At 46.4% G+C, this 19,276-nt stretch overlaps 1 protein-coding gene across 1 annotated transcript in view; it reads right to left on the bottom strand.

Annotated features, from left to right (window-relative positions):
• Positions 1 to 13,668, bottom strand: part of LOC134431422 (transient receptor potential cation channel subfamily M member 8-like) — a 90,865-nt gene extending 77,197 nt beyond the window's left edge. The window contains 4 exon segments of the mRNA XM_063179435.1: positions 4,121 to 4,277; positions 5,690 to 5,763; positions 10,938 to 10,969; positions 13,650 to 13,668. Coding sequence (XP_063035505.1) covers positions 4,121 to 4,277; positions 5,690 to 5,763; positions 10,938 to 10,969; positions 13,650 to 13,668 — 282 coding nt within the window.
• Positions 13,669 to 19,276: the final 5,608 nt, after the last annotated feature.

Genomic DNA, 19,276 nt, shown 5'->3' on the forward strand with positions numbered 1-19,276 from the left:
GAACAACCCAGCAATTGCATTTTCTTCTCTGCTGCTCAGCCTCCTTCCAGCAGCCAGGAGATGAAAGGCAAGGTGATGATAAAATCCTTGTTTCTTCCCCTGAAGCACCTTTATCCTTTATCCTTCCCCTATAACCCGGCACCCAACCCAGCTTCCTCTAGAGAAGGCAAGAGCAGTTGTGGCATTCACATTCCCTGATAAATCCCTTCACCCACGATTTTTTTCCTGGGAGCTGAGAAGCCTCAGAGAAAAGGAAAATGATTCTTATCTCATTTGCTTCTCCTGTGTTGTGTTCATGTGGAATGTGTTTGGAGATTGTTTACCTACAGGTGATTGTTCCATTGGGTTCTGCTGTGAGTTGTTTTGGCTCTTTGGCCAATCAGGGCCAAGCTGTGTCAGACTCTGGAAAGAGTCAGGAGTTTTCATTATTATCTTTTTAGCATTCTGTAAGTGTCCTTTCTGTATTCTTTAGTATAATATAGTATTCTTTAATATAATATAGTTAATAAAGTAGTAAATTAGCCTTCTGAGAGCATGGAGTCAGATGCATCATTCCTGCCCTTGTTGGGGCATTTCCCAGCAAATACAATAAGCAGTGACCTTGGGCTTCAGAGGAGCTCTGCAAGGATGAACACACCACCACTACAGCAATTACCTCCAGTGGTGCTATTTAAAGCTTGGATTATGAATCTGAGGCAGCATCGTTGCAAGTGAACTAATAATAATAATGACAGTATTTTGATTACACTATTCAAATAAATTCCAGGCTCTGTGTGAGAGGTGTCCCTATCACAACACTTACCCACTCCAGTGCTTCAAGTACAAGACAAAACAAATACATCAAATTTGTAGCAAAGCTTGAACACTCTACAAAGATGCCAAAAAGCACCTAAGAGAGATAATCTGGCTTTAGGTGGACGTAACATGCCTCCATTTATGTTAACGCTTCTCTGGCCTTGTCTTGCTTTGCTATTCAAAAGCCCCTTCACAGGTTCATCACTTTTGGAAGACATTCATGGCTGCACAAGCTAAATCAAGAGATGAAAAGGAGGAGCTTGGACCTGAATCATAGAGGATTTAATACTGATTGCCCAGTACTTGCAGGAGAGCAAAATGAAAAGATTATTTTGAGAAGAAAATGTCCCCACCTAAGAGACACTGAACTTGAATAAAAATATTCATGTGCTCCAAGACAGGTTCCCAGAAGGAGTTAAAGCATTCAGGGCATCACAGAGGATGCTGAGCAGGCTCCAGCAGCTACACAGGAGAGCTAAGGGACTCACACAGCTTCTGCCCTAAGAAGCCTCAGTCTCATGAAGCTTTGGGTCTTTTTCTGGAGGGGATCCCTTATAGGAGAGGGGGAAGCTACCAGGAAAAATACCTGGAGTCAGCCCTGCCCACAGCAAAGGTGTCAGCTCCAGTGCAGCCACTGAATTGCTGGGCTCAGCACCTCTCTCCTCCAAAGTCCAAGGAGGCCATCTCGTGGTGCTGCTGGATGCTGCTCCCAGACCAGGGCTGCGATTCAGGAAGCCTTTCTGGGGTCTGAGCTCCCAGAACAGTAAATGCAGCGACTGAGATGCTCGTGGATGTTACAGGGTCTGAGTAGCACAGCAGAAATGAAGAGCTCAAAAGCTGGACTTAAAGAGGGTGTGATTTTATAATGTGGTGGCATTCACAGGGGTCCCAGGATGAGGGAAGAGACGAGGATCTGACTCCATGTTTCAGGAGGCTTGATTTATTATTTTATGATATATATTACATTAAAACTATACTACAAGAATAGAAGAAAGGATTTCATCAGAAGGTTAGCTAAGAACAGAAAAAGAATGATAACAAAGGCTTGTGACTGACTGAGACAGTTTGGACAGCTGGACTGTGATTGGCCATTAATGAGAAACAACCACATGAGACCAATCACAGACCCATCTGTTGCATTCCACAGCAGCAGATAACCATTGTTTATATTTTGTTTCTGAGGCCTCTCAGCTTCTCAGGAGAAAAAATCCTAAGGAAAGGATTTTTCATAAAACATGTCTGTGACATTTTAGAATCCCAGAGTGGTTTGGGCTGGAAGGGAGCTTAAAGATCATTTAGTTCCCTCCCTGCCATGAGCACCTTCCACTATCCCAGGTTGCTCCAAGCCCCATCCTACCTGTCCTGGGCACTTCCAGGGATCCGGGGCAGCCACAACCTCTCTGGCCACCCTGTGCCAGGGCCTGCCCACCCTCACAGTCAGGAATTTCTTCCCAATATCGCATCCAACCCTGCCCTCTGGCAGTGGGAGCCATTCCCTGTGTCCTGTCCCTCCATCCCTTGTCCCCAGTCCCTCTCCAGCTCTCCTGGAGCCCCTTTAGACCCTGGATGGGGTTCTGAGGTGTCCCTGGAGCCTTCTCCTCTCCATGTGAGCACCCCCAGCTCTCCCAGCCATCCTCAAACCTCTTTATGGGTTTGTTCACATCTCATTTCTGCTCAGAAATTTTTAGGACTCGTGTCCTAAAAAACACAATGCAGAGTCTAAAACTTCCCATCCCTCACTGATAACTGACAGCAATTCTCAGGTCACCCTGAGTTTGAAGTCCTCCCTGCTGTGCATCCACCAAAAATACTTGGCAATCTGCAGGAGCAGCAGGTGCCTTGCTGTGTGGGGAATAAGAACAGGGAATTAAGGTGTGATTCCAGCCAACATTCTAATGGGATGGACAAGGAGACCTATGTGCAGTGTTTGAACAAAGAATGCTCTGAAATATGCACAGTGGCCTTGACAGTCCACATGAAACAACTGAGGGCCCATGAACTGATTCTCAAAGCTGGAAGTGGGGAAGACACAATCTAAGGAAAGAACATTTAACCTTTGAGAAGTCTGAAATATTGCAACAGAGCAAAGCACTTTTTGTTCCACTACAGTCACACAGCAGCTTACAACAAAGCAGTACAAAGCTAAAACATGCACATCAAAAAATATGTGAAGTACATGGATCTGTTTAAGCCTGATTTGAAATTTTCAGTCTCATTTCCCACTCAAGTGCCTCTTATTTCTGCTACTTTGCATAAAACAAACCAAATTCATTTGCATAGCAGGCTATGATTTTCCTCGTTTATTTTGATTGTCCCAAGCAACCTGCACTGGTGTTAAATATCAGCCATTTAGAGGAGGCAGATGAGCTCATCCACATGTGACTCCTCACAAACATCAGTATAAATTACCAGGAACAGCAACAGCAGCAGGTATTTTCTTCTTCCCACATCTCTGCTCTCCATGCTTGTGGAGAGTCTGGTTCAAGCATGGCTTAAAGAAAGAGGCCATGAAGGTATACAGCTGATGGGAAAGTAAAGGGCAGCTGTAAAGCAGCAGTTTCCAGGCTTGATTTTGTAAATAACTAGGTTCTCAGACAGTCTTCTCATAACAGTCCTTGGCTGCTCTGGGAACAGATATGGAGGTTTTGGGAACTTTTCATATCACAGTGAGAACGCTGGTCCTGTTTTCAATAAACAAATCACAGGTATTGTAAAACAAAAGGAGGGGTTAGAGTTTTCTCTGTAACCTATCGTGAGCTCAGATTTTGCAATATGCATGAAGTTAATTAACACTGTTATATAAAGTGGCTGATTTAATCAATAAATCGAAGTCAATGCTGATCAACGACAAGGTGGGTTGGCTTTCTTCGCTTTCAACACATGCTTAGAGCAAAGGCACAAGGAAAAAAACCCAATAAATGGAATAAAACTTTTGAAGTTCCACAGACATCTTAACATCCCTCCAGAATTCTCCATCCTGGGAAGTAATCAATATGCAATTGTTTATAAGCCTGAGCAGCCTGGTCTATGTGGATATAAAATAATTCAGGGATTATTTTATATCCATTCACTCTCATTCACCCATTCTCCTGCCATGCCTGGAAAGAGAAAATTTCTTTTCACTCCCATGACCAGCCTAACCAACAAGTAACACAGAAGGAATTATGCTTTGTTACCTATTTTCAGGGCTTTAAAAACAAGCTTGTGTCCTTTGTAGCTTCTCCCCTGCCATCAGAATAAAACCCATTTCACCTTCCTTGCTTTTGAGGAGCTTCCACTGGTACTCCACAGGGCCCTCATGAATAGCCTTGATATTTCCACTTACCTTTCCTCTTTTTCCCAAGTTTTCAAACTGAATGTCCACTAAGGCATCAGTAGGAAGCTCCTTGGTGTGCTTCTTGTAGTTCCATTTCTCAGTAGTGTTAACCTGGGTGCCCTCTATGTGCTGATTTTCAGGGTATCCACATTTACATAAGTTACCCCTGAAAGAAGAGGGAATAGATATCCCTGAGGAACCCTGTGCACAGAAAAGTGAGCTCTGCCAGCAAGGAAAGCAGCAGGTGTAGCTACACAACCAGTTGTGTGTGGGACTATACTGGGATTTAGCACCTGACAAAGCAGAGCAGCACCTGACACTGCTTCCTCCCCCCAAACCTGCTTCTGCCCAGCACTGGGAGGTGGAACCCAACTCAGGAACCAGGCTGTGCTGAGGAGTTTCTTCCCCTCTTTGTGCCCTTAACCACACAGGACAAGTTCACTGCATCTCCTCTTCCAGGTGACAAATGACAGGACAAGAGGAAAAAGCCTCAAGTTGTGCCAGGGGAGGTTCAGATTGGATATCACGGGGAAAAAAAATTGCATGGAAAGGGGTGTCAGGCATTGGTACAGGCTGCCCATGGTTGTGGTGTAGCCACCATCCCTAGAAGTATTCCAAAATCACATGGACGTAGCACTCGAAGGCATGCTTTAGTGGTGGTGCTGGGCTGACTTGATTTTGAAGGTTCTCTCCACAGCTCACATTCCTGCCTCCACACAGGACATGGAGAAAGGGGAACTGCTTGTCTCCTTTAGAAAAGTTCCTTTTACTCTGCTGTACCTTGCAAAGAAACCAGCTTACCTTAAAAATATCTAGACAAAAATAACCCAGCAAGTCCTGTAATCCTCTCCCAGAGGGCTTGCAGGAAGAGAAGCTGATGAGAACCAGCTCCTCCATCCGTTGTTGGTGCCTTGCCAGACATCCCATTTTTGGTGGTAGAGGAGGACCCTGAGTGAGACTTTCTGAAATGAGACTAATTTCCCTCCCAGCTTCAGAGAAGAGTGGTGTCAGAGAGCCCTCAGAGCTCAATATCAGGATTTCTGCAGCTGTATTAGTTTGATCACGTTTCTCCTGAGACAAAAAAAACACCCCAAAACCACAAAGCAACATCATGGTCCTCAAAGCAGCACTGCACTGGTACCTGTGCCTGAAAATGGAGCCAGTTTAATACCCTGTCTAAAGAGAACATCAGCCTGAGAAAAACTTCGTGGTTTGTGCACAAAATTTGTGATTTGGGTTTAAAAGGAAAATTTAAATTATGCAAACCTCTGATGCATACACCTTGTCATACACCAATATCAGTGCTGCATCCTTCAAGCATCCCATTGCCCCGGGTATGCTTCAAATAGGGAATTTGATATTAAACCCTGTGACAGAGCTGCTGGAAGATGAGATCCCTAGTTTTGTATCAAGTTACTTGTGGAGTAACTCTAACAAGGAGACTGAGGTGAGATTGCACTGCTAGATCCAGGCTCTGAACAAAAAACCCCAAAACTTTTCTCCCTGCCTTTGCAGACAGAAATCCCCTCATGTACCAGCCCCCCATTCTTGAAAAACAAGAGAAATATATCTCCTTACATGGACTTGGTGTCTTTTGTAAAAAAGGCACATACTCTCTTCTTAAAGTTTTCTTGGATGAAGTTGGCCAAATCCTGGAAGATAAATTTTATAAATTTATTTCTGATAACTCACAAAACAGAAGAGACCTCAGTAACAGAACAGCCAATGTAAACACAAAGATACTGATTAAAACACTATGGCAAACATTCTTCCCAATGGTAAAAAGAAAACATAAAGATAAAAAAGAGAACACTGGAAAGTTCTTTAGGGTAGGGGCTGTTTTAATTCAACACACAGACCCCAGCAGGAGTCCAGAACAACTTCAAGTCCTCCTTTATGGGAGCTCAGTGGAATGTGAAGTCTGTCTAGCTTGTTTAACCATTAACTCTGCTATTAACCTTGAAACTCCCCAGAGAAGCTTTCACACTCAGGGGATGCAAATTCATCCCTCATCTGCCTCTGCGAGCTAAGAAAGCAAAAGAGAAATTCTCACGTGCTGATGAAGTGTTGGGGGTTTTTTGTTTGCTTTTAAGTACAGATTAGATTCACAGAGCAAGATTTCACCTGGGACACCAAGGGAAGACAGGCAGCCATAGTTCAGCTGTTTGACACAGCACTTGTGATTAAACAGCAGGTAGAGGAAGTTATTCCAAGCAGAAAAAAACATTACAAGCATGTTGGAGAATTTTGTTCAGACATGGCTTATAGAGTTTTGTTCAGACATGCCATAATCACATACAGCTGGTTAAAAAGTAAAAGGCAGCTGTAAGCAGCAAGTTCTCAGGCTTGTTCCTATAAGCAGCAAGTTCTCAGGCTTGTTTTTTAACAACAAGTAAATACCTTGTCCTTGGATAGTGATGGGAAAGCAGGGTGAAAAACATGGAGGCCTTGAGAACAGTCAATAACAGGATGAGAAAAACAAGTTTTGGTCTCAATAAGAAACAACAGGTATTGAAAACAAGAGGAGGGGTTGGTGTTTAATCAGTAGCCAATAATGAGCTTGGGTTTTGCAATATGTATGAACTTAATTAGCACTATTATAATAGTGTGCATACTGTATCAATAAATCGGAGTTCGATGCTGATCAATTAGGATGGTTTGACTCCCTTCGCTTCCTCAAATGGTGACCCCAACGTGATACGGCAATGCACCACGGAGGAGTGAAGACACGGGTCGGGTTCCGAAGGAGCCGGAACTGAAGGTAAGAGCAGAGAAAAAAGCGGATCAAAAAGAAGCTGAGACGTGCCGTGCCCTGGGTGTCGTATAGACGAGCCTGGCCGAAAAGTGCTGCCACGACCTTGAAGAGCTGCAATCAGCCGCTGACAATTTTAGGTACGGAAAGGCAAGCAGCATATGATTTATTTACTGCCTTTTTACAAAAAAGGCAGGTTAAGGGGATAGATTTGCAAAAGGATTTACCAGGGCTTTTGGCTTAGGGCTACGATAGGGGAGTTTATATTAATCCCCATACAGTTCACGAGTTAACGGAGTGGCGTAAATTCGGTGATTTATTATGGGAGGCTACTTTAGAGGGTGATAAAACGGCAAAGAAGTTAGGTAAATTATGGCGGGTCATTCGCAAGGAATTACTGCAGTTTCAGGCCGAAAAAGAGGCTGCCCAGCATGCTAACTCTGCTCATGGGTGTAATAAAGGATACGATCAGGACAGGGGATGCGATCCGGACAGGGGATTACCAGTAGCCCCTGCAATGAGGACGGTCTTATTACCTGCTTCGCCGCCCTCTCCTGCTTCAAGCCAGGCTAGACAGTGCGCTTCTGAGGCTTCCACACCCCCTGAACAACAGCAGCCATGGCTGAGACCACCCGATAATCTCCCGAAAATCAATGAGCCGATCCCTGGGGCGGAAAACGACCTAGCGGAGACTATTGCAAGGGAACGGAGGTTGGCCTGGGCTGCGCTTGCAAGAGAAGCTATGGAAAAGGGGGATGAGGAAGTTATCAACGCTGCTACCCAGCTGGCTTGTCCTGTTTTATTCAATCCGCAGGAGGGAGGGGGCATGCAGGCTACTATTACAGCTCTAGATTGGAAATTGCTGTCTCAACTGAGGTCTACTGTTAGCCAGTTTGGAGTGAAAAGTGAGCCAGCCAAATAGATGTTAGATTATATTTTTGATACCAGTCTCCTTCTGGTGAATGATTGTCGGGGACTAGCTAAATTCATTTTTTCTCGACATCAGCAGTTGTTATTTAATGCTCATTGGCAGGGGCTTGTGAACGAGTGTGTGGTGGTCCAGAGGCAGCCTGGAGACCCTCTCCATGGCATAACTGGTAATGAGTTTATGGGCCTGGGACCTTTTCTTCGTACAGAGGCACAAGCTTTGTTGGGGCAAGAGAAATGCCAGGAGGCTATGAGGTTGGTCAGGCTTGCTATAGAGAGGGTAAAAGAGCCAGGAGGGATACCCATGTATATGGGAATTAAGCAAGGGCCGGAAGAGCAATTTGGGTCATTTATTGATAAGGCTGCTGCTGCTGCAATCGAAAGAGCTGGGGTGCCAGAATATCTTAGGGGGGCATTACTCAAGAAGTGCGCTCTCCAAAACTGCAATTCTACTACTAGGAGAGTGCTTAATACTCTTGGTGCCAATTGGACTATATAGGCGGCATTAGAGACGATGGCTTTGGTGCCAACAGGAGCAGAAGCCTTTGTAGTAGATGCAATCAAACAATTAGGGCTAAGCTTACAAGAACAGGCAAAGACCTCTCAAAATCAGGTGTTAGCTGCTCTTGCACCTCTTCAAACGTCAACAGCACTGCCTCCAACGCCTAGTTGGTGCCAGAACCGCAGTGACCACGCACCAACAGAAGTCGTCGCTGCAGCATCAGCACCGTCTCCTGTCTCCAACCCGATACCACAGGGAGCTTCGGCTTGGAACCAGCAGCCGCCGTAGAAGCTATGCTGATGACCCTGCACCCACGGAAAATTCCGACAGGGATTCATGGACCTATTGTTACAGAGTCAAGCTGGGTGCTTTGCTTTTCGGAAGATGATCTGCATTTTTGTTGGGATTATTTGTTTTGCCTGGCATCACTGGTGTGGACTATATGGTTATGGTGCATACCCCTTTCCCACCACTCCAAATTAACAAAGGACGGAGAATTGCTCAGCTAGTGCCACTTGAACCAAATGACTAAGGGATTACAGACTGTAAAAGGACAAGAGAGGGGGGAAAATGGTTTTGAATTCCCCAGAGGACTTACCTTACTGACTTTGAACCTTTCTGAGAGACCCAATAAAAGGGTGGAAGTGGAATTTCAAGGACAGAAAGGATCATTTTCAGGCTTGTTTGACACTGGAGCAGATTCCAGCATTATTAACCCTAGCTATTCACCTCCTCTCTGGGTTCACACTAATGAAAAACAGCTAACAGCTTTCTTTTTCAGTAGTCCAATTACCACCTTCCGTGCAATGCCGGATAAGGCAGGAAATTATGGCTCAGTTGGGGGTGGTTTTAACCCTTTGGGGTAAAAGCCATTGCTTGGACCGTGGCTGGGGAACCTTGTGACATGCTATAGGGATATGAGGTGTGCTTTTAATGCTTTTGCTTATTTTACCTTGTATTTTTAATTGTATTCAAAATATGATCAGTAGAAGGATAGAAAGAACTTGGCAGACTAACCTCCTTGCGCGAAAAAAAAAAAAAAAGGGGCAGTGTGGAGACCTTTGTTCAGACATGGCTTATAGGAAAAGGCCATGATCACATACAGCTGGTTAAAAAGTAAAAGGCAGCTGTAAGCAGCAAGTTCTCAGGCTTTTTCCTTAAACAGTAAATACCGTGTCCTTGGCTAAGTGATGAGAAAAACATGCTGAAAAACATGGAGTCCTTGAAAGGGTGCTCAATAACAAGTAAACAGCAGGATGAGAAAAACACGTATTAGCCTCAACAAGAAACCACAGGTATTGACAACAAAGGAGGGGTTGGTGTGTAATCTAAAACCAATGATGAGCACAGGTTTTGCAATATGTATGAGCTTAATTAACACTACTATAAAAGTGTGTAAGCTGGATCAATAAATCTGAGATCGATGCTCATCAATCGGATGTGGTCGTCTCCCTTCACTTTCGTCATCACTGGTCCCGGTTCCTGATGGTAGATTGCATAGGCCACTTGGTCCTGTAAAACCAGCCCGTCTTGGCACTTCTGCCAGCTTGGGTCTGGGAGCCATCCTGCGTATTTTGGAATTTCAGAAGCCAGTCGACCACACCAGGCACAAGCCCCCAACCAAAACCTCGCTCCTTTTTCCTGGCAAAAAAAACTCACCTGCCCCGGTTCTCGACAGTAGATTGCAGGAGCCACTTGGTCCTGTGAAAAAGCCCGACGTGGCACTGGTGCCAGCTTGGGTCTGGGAACCATCCTGCGTATTATGGAATTTCTAAGCCAGGTGGCCACTCTGGCTACAGGCCTCCGAACAGAAACCTCACTCATTTTTCCTGGCAAACAAAACTCACCTGCCCCGGTTCCTGATGGCAGATTGCAGGAGCCACATGGAACTGTCAAACCAGACCGACTTGGCACTGGTGCCAGCTCGGGTCAGGGAACCATCCAGCCTATTGTGGAATTTCAGGAGCCAGCCGACCACGCTTGCTACAGGCCCCCAATATAAACCGCATTCCTTTTTCTGGCAAATAGCAATCACCTGCCCCGGTTCTTGATGGCAGATTGCAGGAGCCACTTGGCAGTGTCGTATCAGCCTGACTTGGCACTGATGTCAGTTTGGGTCAGGGAACCATTCTACGTCGTGCGGAATTTCAGGAGCCAGTGAGCCACTCGGGCCACAGGCCCCGAACAGAAGCCTCGCTCATTTCCCTAGCAAACAAAACTCACCTGTTCTGTTCTGGATGGCAGCTGTCAGGAGCCACTTGGGATTGTCAAATGAGCTCCACTTGGCACTGGTGCAAGCTTGGGTCTAGGAACCATCCTGTGTATTGTGCTATGTCAGAAGCCAGATGACATCTCCAGGCACAGGCCCCCGAACAGAAACCTCGCTCATTTCTCCTGGCAAACAAAACTCACCTGCCCTAGGTCTTGATGGCAGATTGCAGGATCCACTTCGCACTGTCAAACCAGCACGACTTGGTACTGGTGCCAGATTGGGTTTGGGAACCATCCTGTGTATTGTGGGATTTCAGAAGCCTGCCAACCACGCTTGCTACCGGCAACCAATAAAAACCGCACTCATTTTTCCTGGCAAACAACAATCACCAGCCCCGGTTCTTGATGGTAGATTGCAGGAGCCACTTGGCACTGTCAAACGAGCCCGACTTGGCGCTGGTGCCAGCTTGGGCCTGGGAGCCTTCCTGCGTATTGTGGTGTTTCAGAAGCCAGCTGACATCTCATGGAACAGGCCCCCAAACAAAAACCATGCACCTTTTTCCGGGGAAACAAAACTTACCTTTTCCAGGTCTTGATGGCAGATTGCATGGGCCACTTGTTCCTGTCAAACAAGCCCGACTTGACACTGGTGCCAGCTGGGGTCTGGGAACCATCCTGCGTATTGTGGAATTTCAGAAGCCAGCCGACCAATCTAGGCACAAGCCCCCGACAGAAACCTCTCACCATTTTGCTGGTAAAAAAAACTCACCTGCCCCTGTTCTTCATGGCAGGTTGCAGGAGCCACTTGGCACTGTCAAACCCGTGCGACTTGGCATTGGTGCCCGCTTGGGTCTGGGAACCATCCTGCGTATTGTGGAATTTCAGGAGCCAGACGGCCACGCTCAGCCACAGGCCCCTGACAAAAGCCTCACTGCTTTTTCCTGGCAAAAAGCACTCACTTGCCCTGGTTCCTGATGGTGGATTGCATGCGCCACTTGGTCCTGTCAAACAAGCCCGATTTGGCACTGGTGCCTGCTTGGGTCTGGGAACAGTCCTGCATATTGTGGAGTTTCAGGAGCCAGTGAGCCACCCTCAGCCACAGGCCCCCGAACAAAAACGTCACTCCTTTTCCTGGCAAACAAAACTCACCTTCCCATTTTCTGGATGGCAGATTGCAGGACCACTAGGCACTGTGTAATTAGCCTGACTTGGCACTGGTGCCAGCTTTGGTCAGGGAATCATCGGCGTATTGTGGAATTTAAGAAGCCAGCCAACCACACCAGGCTGAGGCGTCCGAACAAAAACCTTGCGCCTTTTTTCTGGCAAAAAACACTTACCTGCCCCGGTTCATGATGGCAGATTGCATGGGCCACTTGCTCCAATCAAGCCAGTCTGACTTGGCACTGGTGCCTGCTTGGGTCTGGGAACCATCCTACATATTACGGAATTTCTGGAGCCGGCTAGCTACTCTGGCCACACACCCCCGAACAGGTATCATGGTATTTCCGAAGCCAGCCGACATCTCCAGGAAAATGCCCCCGAACAGAAACCAGGCTCCTTTTGCTGGCAAACAACATCACCTGCGCCGTTTCTTGATTGTCGAGTGCTGGAGCCAATTCGCACTGTCAAACCAGACTTACTTGGCAATGGTGCCTTCATTGGTCTGGAAACCATCCTGCGAATTGTGGAATTTAAGGAGCCAGCAAGCCACTTTCAGCCACTAGCCCCCGAACACAAACCTCGCTCATTTTCCTGGAAAACAAAACTCACCTGCCAATGTACTTGATGGCAGATTGCAGGACCCACTTGGCACTGTATAACCAACCCAACTTGGCACTGGTGCCAGTTCGGGTCCGGGAACCATCCTGCGTATTGTGGAATTTCAGAAGCCTCCCGACCCCACCAGTCACAAGCCCCCAAACAGAAACCTCGCTCCTTTTACCTGGCAAAAAAATTCACCTGCCTTGCTTCTTGATGGCGGATTGCAGGAGGCACTTGGAACTGTCAAACCAGCCTTACTTGGCACTGATGTCCGCTTGGGTCAGGGAACCATCCTGCGTATTGTGGTATTTCAGGAACCTGCTGGCCACTCTCAGCCACAGGCCCCCCAAAAAAAACTTCGCTCCGTTTTCTGGCCATTAACACTCACCCCCCCCCCCCGTTCATTATGGTAGATTGCATGGGCCACTTGGTACTGTCAAACCAGCCCAACTTGGCACTGGTGCCAGCTTGGGTCTGGGAACCATCGTTCGTATTGTGGAATTCCAGAATCCAGACGACGCCTGCAGGAACAGGCCCCCAAACAGAAACCAGGCTCCGTTTTCCTGGCAAACAATATTCACCTGCCTCGGTTCTTGGTGGTAGATTGCAGGAGCCACTTGGCACTGTCAAACCAGCTTGACTTGGCACTGGTGCCAGCTTGGGTCTGGGAGCCATCCTGGGTATTGTGGAATTTCAGGAGCCTGCCGGCCAGTCTCATCCACAGGCCCCCGAACAGAAACTGCTCTCCTTTTTCCTGGCAAATAAAATTCACCTGTTTTGCAGAGAAAAAAAGTAACCTCACGACTTTATAAAAGTTGTAAAGCTCGGTATGTTTTATTACTGCGCCAGACACATGGGGAGAAAACTCTCCTCAAAAGGCATGCGTACCTCTGAGGATTTCAGGTCTCCTTTTATCTCCTCTTCCAAATACATATGCATACATTTTCACAATGGGTTCATACATATTCATTACGCGTGACATTTATTGCCAGTTCTTCTTTATCAAAAGAATTCCTAGGTGAGGGGCAAATCGACCTTGAGGTCAATTCTGTTTTTTTTTTTTCAGTCTCCTCGCTATCTCTGCCCTGCAGTTTTTCCCTTCAGCTTTGGCCTCACAGACTTTTCACCTCTCCTAGACACTTCACCTTTTCCAAAATGGATTTTTACTCTGTCTAATTCCCCCCTTTCCTAGGAAATAAGTAAATTCTTTTACTTTATGCAAACCCTTATGACAATAAGTGTCTTTTAATGCTTTACCATGTACGTTTGACAAAAAGGTTAATACAGCTATTCGTTGTAGTATTCTCTAGTTCCAAATTAACAATATAATAGATGATCCCAAGCTTATCCCAACTAATACTAACAAAACTACAATGGGATGACACAACTTATTAAAGATTCCATTTGCACTTGGTGACCACCCTAAGATCACATCCCACCAATGATGATCCACATTTTGTTTTATTCTTTGTAGAACTCTGGTTATCTCTTTTGTGTCATGTTGGACCGTAATTAAGGTTTTCTTTCCACTTTCTTGGATTTCCTTCAAGATTTCCAATAGGTCTTGGTGCTTAATTAATTGTTTCACTAATGTAAGTTTCATCCAAATTGGGGTAGATGATAGTCTGCGATACATTGCGTAATTGGTTTTAACCAGCTGGTGAGATGTCACTGGCTCCGAATACGAAAAATCACACCCGATAATCTTAGCAAAATTACATATACAGAAATTAGAATGATTTCTACTAGACAGAATAACATCATTGCTATCAATTTTTACAGCAGCACAGGCCGTTCTCAGGCATACACACCCTTTCCCAGTATATACGAGCACAGATTTCTGGTCAGTGACTGGATGAATTTCAAAGTGACAAATACTCTGCTCAGTGTCCAAACACACATCCTGAGCATTAATAGTATTGCTTTCACATATGAATCCCATCTGTTCTCTAGTAATGCAGGATTCTAAGTTTACTGTCTGCCACTTTTCATTCATCTTTCGTGCCCACACTCTATGTTCTGAAGGATGGAGTATTATTTTTCATGGTTTAATCTTAGGGCAATGATGGGATGGATAACATAAAAAGCGGCATTACTTATGGTAAGCACAAAGGCAGTGGCAGTACTCTTCCTTCACTAGTAACCACAAAAATGGGAAGGGATTGCTAGCTCTCTTTCAATGGTAGCCCACCCCATGTAGTTGTACGTCTCTTTTGATTAGTATTATTGTATTATGGCTTACCTTCGAGGAAAATCTGTACCTCACCCTTTGCTGCTTTCTTTGCCTTTCCATCCGCCAGCTCATTTCTTTCCTCCAGTTTTAAGCTCACTCTCTGGTGTGCCTTAATATGCTGTTTCAGGGAGCTGAACTGCTTCCAGCAGCTGGATTGTCTCTTCTTTCCCTGCGAGGTCAGCAGTCTTCTCTCCTTCCAGATGCCTCCATGTGCATGCACAACTCTGAATGCCTTTTGCTGTTTCTAAGGCATGGGTCAATGAATTTATCTCAGCCTTCTGTGCAGAGGTACCTGTTGGTAATGGTCCAGACAGTATTACCGCTCTACAGGTAGTCACTGTGTACTTTGCATGTCACTTTCCACTGGCAGTGTAGCTGCTCCTGTCAGTGAACCAGGTCTCTGCATCGTCCAGAAAAGTGTCCTTTAAGTCTGGGCGGCTGGAGTAGGTAGCTTCAATGGTCTCTAGGCAATCATGGTGTACTGCTTCTCCTTGATTCCACTGAGAAAAGAAGCTGGGTTGACAATATTAGTCACCACTATCTCTACAACATCTTGCTTTACCATGATGGCCTGGTATTTCAGAAACCTCTGTGGTGAAAGCCAGCGGCCACCCTTTACTTCCAGTACTGTGGACACTGTGTGGGACACTAGCACAGTCATTTTTTTTTCCTAGGGTAGACTTGGGTGCTTCTTGAATATTCAGCACAACTGCTGCTACAGCTCTGAGGCAACCTGGCCATCCTTTGGCTGTTGCATGTAGTTGCTTAGACAAGTAAGCAACTGCCCTTCAGTATGGACCGAAGTCCTGAGCCAATATTCCCCATGCAGTTCCTTGTGTGGAAAAATAGAAAGAATGGTTTACTTACATCTGGAAGTTTCAAAGCTGGAGCCGACATGAGGGCACTCTCTAGCTTGTGAAAGGCCCATGTGGCATCTTTTGTCCACTGGAGATCTCTGTTTCCATCGGCAATAAGAGCATAGAGGGGTCTGATGAGCAGTCCATAATTATAAACCCACAGCTGGCACTACCCTGCCATGCCTAAGAGGGTTCGGATTTCCTTCGTTGTCTGGGGTTTCGGGGTTTGGCATATGGCTTCCCTGCCTTAAAGCCTGCTGCTCCGCACTCACTTTTTACCCCAGGTAGATTACCTTCTGTTTCACTACCTGTGCCTTTTTCTTTGAGACTCTGTATCCTTGGAGTCCTAGGAAATTCAAAAGGCTTACTGTCCAGGCTTCCCTTGTCCGAGTGGCTACTGGAAGATCATCCACGTACTGCAACAGCCCCCTTTCCTCTTGTGGAGCTTCCCGGGACTCTGGGTCTTTGCAAGCTGTTCTCCAATTGGAGTGGGGAATTTTGAAGCCTTCAGGCACATGGACTGTGTGAGCTTGTGTTTGAATGCAAAAATTTTTCTGGCTGGCTTCGTGGATAGGGAGGCAAAAGCAGGCATCTCTTAGGCCTAAAACAGCGAACCAGGTTAGCTCAGGTGTTACACAAGTTAGTAAAGTCTATGGATTTGCTACCACAGGGTATAAATTCTGTGCCATCTTATTAACAGCCCTTAATCCAGTACTATCAATTATTGGGCTGATTCCTTCCTTATCTTCCTTTTGAGGGTACTACTCAACTCTTACTGGTTGTGTTCTTTCCTTAAGCTTGATTGCCATGGGGGGGCATCTTTCACTCTCCCTGGTACAGCAGAGGCCCATACCCTTGAAAACACTTATTTACTTATTCTAGTATCTCCTTACTAATGTCTTTCTTAATTTCAGTTCCTGTTAATGTTAAGCCTAACATCTTCATTTGCCTCCAGAGTAACCTTTCTCATTTGAGAATGTTTAGCAAATTGAGTGAATTGTACAAAAGCTTCTAAGTACACATAGTACACATGTTACTTTAAAGTTTTGCAAAAGTATGCCTTCTCAGACTGGCCAGTTGTTCCCCACACTACAACATAAACATTCTCCACAGGTACTAAAGCTTTATTTAAAACTGCATATATGGCCCTTATGTCGACTAAAATTCTTCCCTTTTGGTGAGGTCATCTTTATCCTTCCTCCCTTACCTTAGGAAGAGCCTTTAACAAATCATATGTACTCATTTTGCGAACTGTGATTGCTTTGCATTTCAACGTGATAATCTTTGTTTGACTTCATACATTGCTATCTTATGCTGTATGCTGAACAACACGTTTGATTTGCTTTCTCTTTGCCTTGTTTTCCTTTTCAAGGGCCAAGACCAGAGGGCGGTCTGATCTCACAGTCTCTTTGCCATTCTGGGTGATTTCTGAAAACAAAAAGACATTTCAGCATACAAAAACTCTATCCCATATTTCTTCCTATTTTAAAACAGCACTAACAGCAATGAAGTATTATAAATCTTTTTATTTTATGAGCTGCTCCTACTGGCAGCCTTCTTCCAGTGAGCCCCTCCTAAAAGGGGCTAATTTAGGAACCTCTTTGCTCTGGTCAGTTCTCATTATTTCTTTCTCCTTGCCCTATCTCGCTTCCACTCAAACCTTTTTCACAGACCTTCACAGTAGTTTCTCAGTTTTCCTCCTACACACACAGCTCCAGGTGGCAGGTATCAGATGTGATTTCTACCGAAACGAACCTTAAGATCTTAGGTTCTGAATCAGCTTGATCAGAAAGCTTTAATTTACACCTGGGGCATGTGCCCTGACACTTATTAGAAGAGCAATACCAGAGTTTCTAACAAACACTGCACTGCAATAATACCTGCACATCCGGCTTTTGCCCACAGGTCATTCCCGTGTTCCCTGGGGAGACGGGGCAGCCAGAGCTGTCCCTGTGCTCAGGGGACAGCCACTGTCACCTCACGCAGCGTGCCAGCCTCTTCATGCAGCAAAGGCTCTGAGGAATTGCCCACAAAGGCAGGCTTTTCTGTTTGTTACGGAGAACTCTAAATCCCCTTTTATACGCCATACACTTAGACACTTGCACGATTGCAAACAGAGTGCACTGACCACACAATGCATTAACCATACAGCAACACCAGACACCACACACACACACACAAACCAAACACACAGGGGTTCAGCAGTTCTGCCCCATCAGAACAATGAACCCCCAATACACACATACATGGGTTCACCCGACCCACCCCCAGGGTCACTAGCGGTCTGCTCTATCAGAACGATGAACCCCATCTCTGCTGTAGCTGCTCCATCGGCTGTACTCAGACGTCTCTGAGTGATTTACTCCCTAGATCTCTTTTCCCTCCCCCGGGGGCCCCTCAGTACATACCATATTCTCCTCCGCAGGTCAGCAGTTCAATGTCTGTCCTCGCAGGTGGCAAGTCGAGACGAGCGGAGCCCCACCAGGAAAAAAATCCTAGGGCGCGCCTTGGAGGTCCGTATATCCCCCCTGCCCCGGTTCTTGATGGTGGAATGCAGGAGATACTTGGCACTGTCAAACCAGCCCGACTTGGCACTTGTGCCAGCTTGGGTCAGGGAACCATCGGGTGTATTGTGGTATTTCAGGAGCCAGCCAGGCACTAACAGCCCGAGGCCCCCAAATGAAAACCTTGCCACTTTTTCCTGCCAAAAACATCACCTGCCCCGGTTCTTGATGGCAGATTGCATGGGCCACTTGGCCCTGTCAAACCAGCCCGACTTGGCACTGGTGCCTGCTTGGGTCATGCAACCATCTTGTGTATTGTGGAATTTCAGGAGCTAGCCAGCCACTCTCAGCAACAGGCCCCTGAATAAAAACTGCGCTCCTTTATCCTGGCAAAAAACAATCACCTGCGCCAGTTCTTGATGGCAGATTGTAGGACCCACTTGGCACTGTCAAACCAGCCTGACTTGGCACTGTTGCCACCTTGGGTCTGGGAACCATCCAGCGTATTGTGGAGTTTCAGGAGCCTGCTGGCAAAACTCAGCCACAGGCCCCCGAACAGAAACTTTGCTCCTTTTTCCTGGCAAACGAAACTCGCCTGCCCCGGTTTTTTATGGCATGTTGCAGGAGCCACTCGGCACTGTCAAACCAGCCCAACTTTGCACTGATGCCAGCTTGGGTATTTGAACCATCCTGTGTATTGTGGAATCTCAGGAACGAGCGGGCCACTCCAGGTATAGGCCCCGAGCAAAAACCTCGGCTCTTTGCCCTGGCAAATGAAGGTCACCATCCCCGTTTCTTGATGGCAGATTGAAGGAGCCAGTTGGCACTGTCAAACCAGCCTGACTTGGCACTGTTGCCACCTTGGGTCTGGGAACCATCCTGCGTATTGTGGAATTTCAGGAGCCAGCCGGCCAGTCTCAGCCCCAGACCTCCAAATAAAAACCTAGCTCTTTTTTCCAGGCAAAAACATTACCTGCCCCAGTTCCTGATGGCAGATTTCAGAAGCCAGTTGGCACAGTCAAACCAGTCTGACTTGGCACTGGTGCCAGCCTGAATCTGGGAACCATCCTGTGTAATGCAGAATTTTAGGAGCCACAGGTCCACTCCAGTCACAGACTTTTGGATAAAAATCTCACCCCTTTTTCCTGGCACACAAAGCTCACCTGCTCCGGTTCATGATGGCAAATTGCAGGAGCCAGTTGGCACTGTCAAACCAGCCCGACTTGGCACTGGTGCCATCTTGGGTCTGGGAACCATCCTGTGTATTGTGGAATTTCAGGAGCCAGCCAGCCACTCTGATCACAGGCGCCCAAAAACAAACCTCGCTTCTTTTTCCTGGAACACAAAAGTCACCCGCCCCTGTTCTTGACAGCAGATTGCAGGAGCCAGTAGTCACTGTCAAAGCAGCCCGGCTTTGC

This window comes from Melospiza melodia, chromosome W (genome assembly GCF_035770615.1).
Source record: "Melospiza melodia melodia isolate bMelMel2 chromosome W, bMelMel2.pri, whole genome shotgun sequence".
NCBI classification, from domain to species: domain Eukaryota; kingdom Metazoa; phylum Chordata; class Aves; order Passeriformes; family Passerellidae; genus Melospiza; species Melospiza melodia.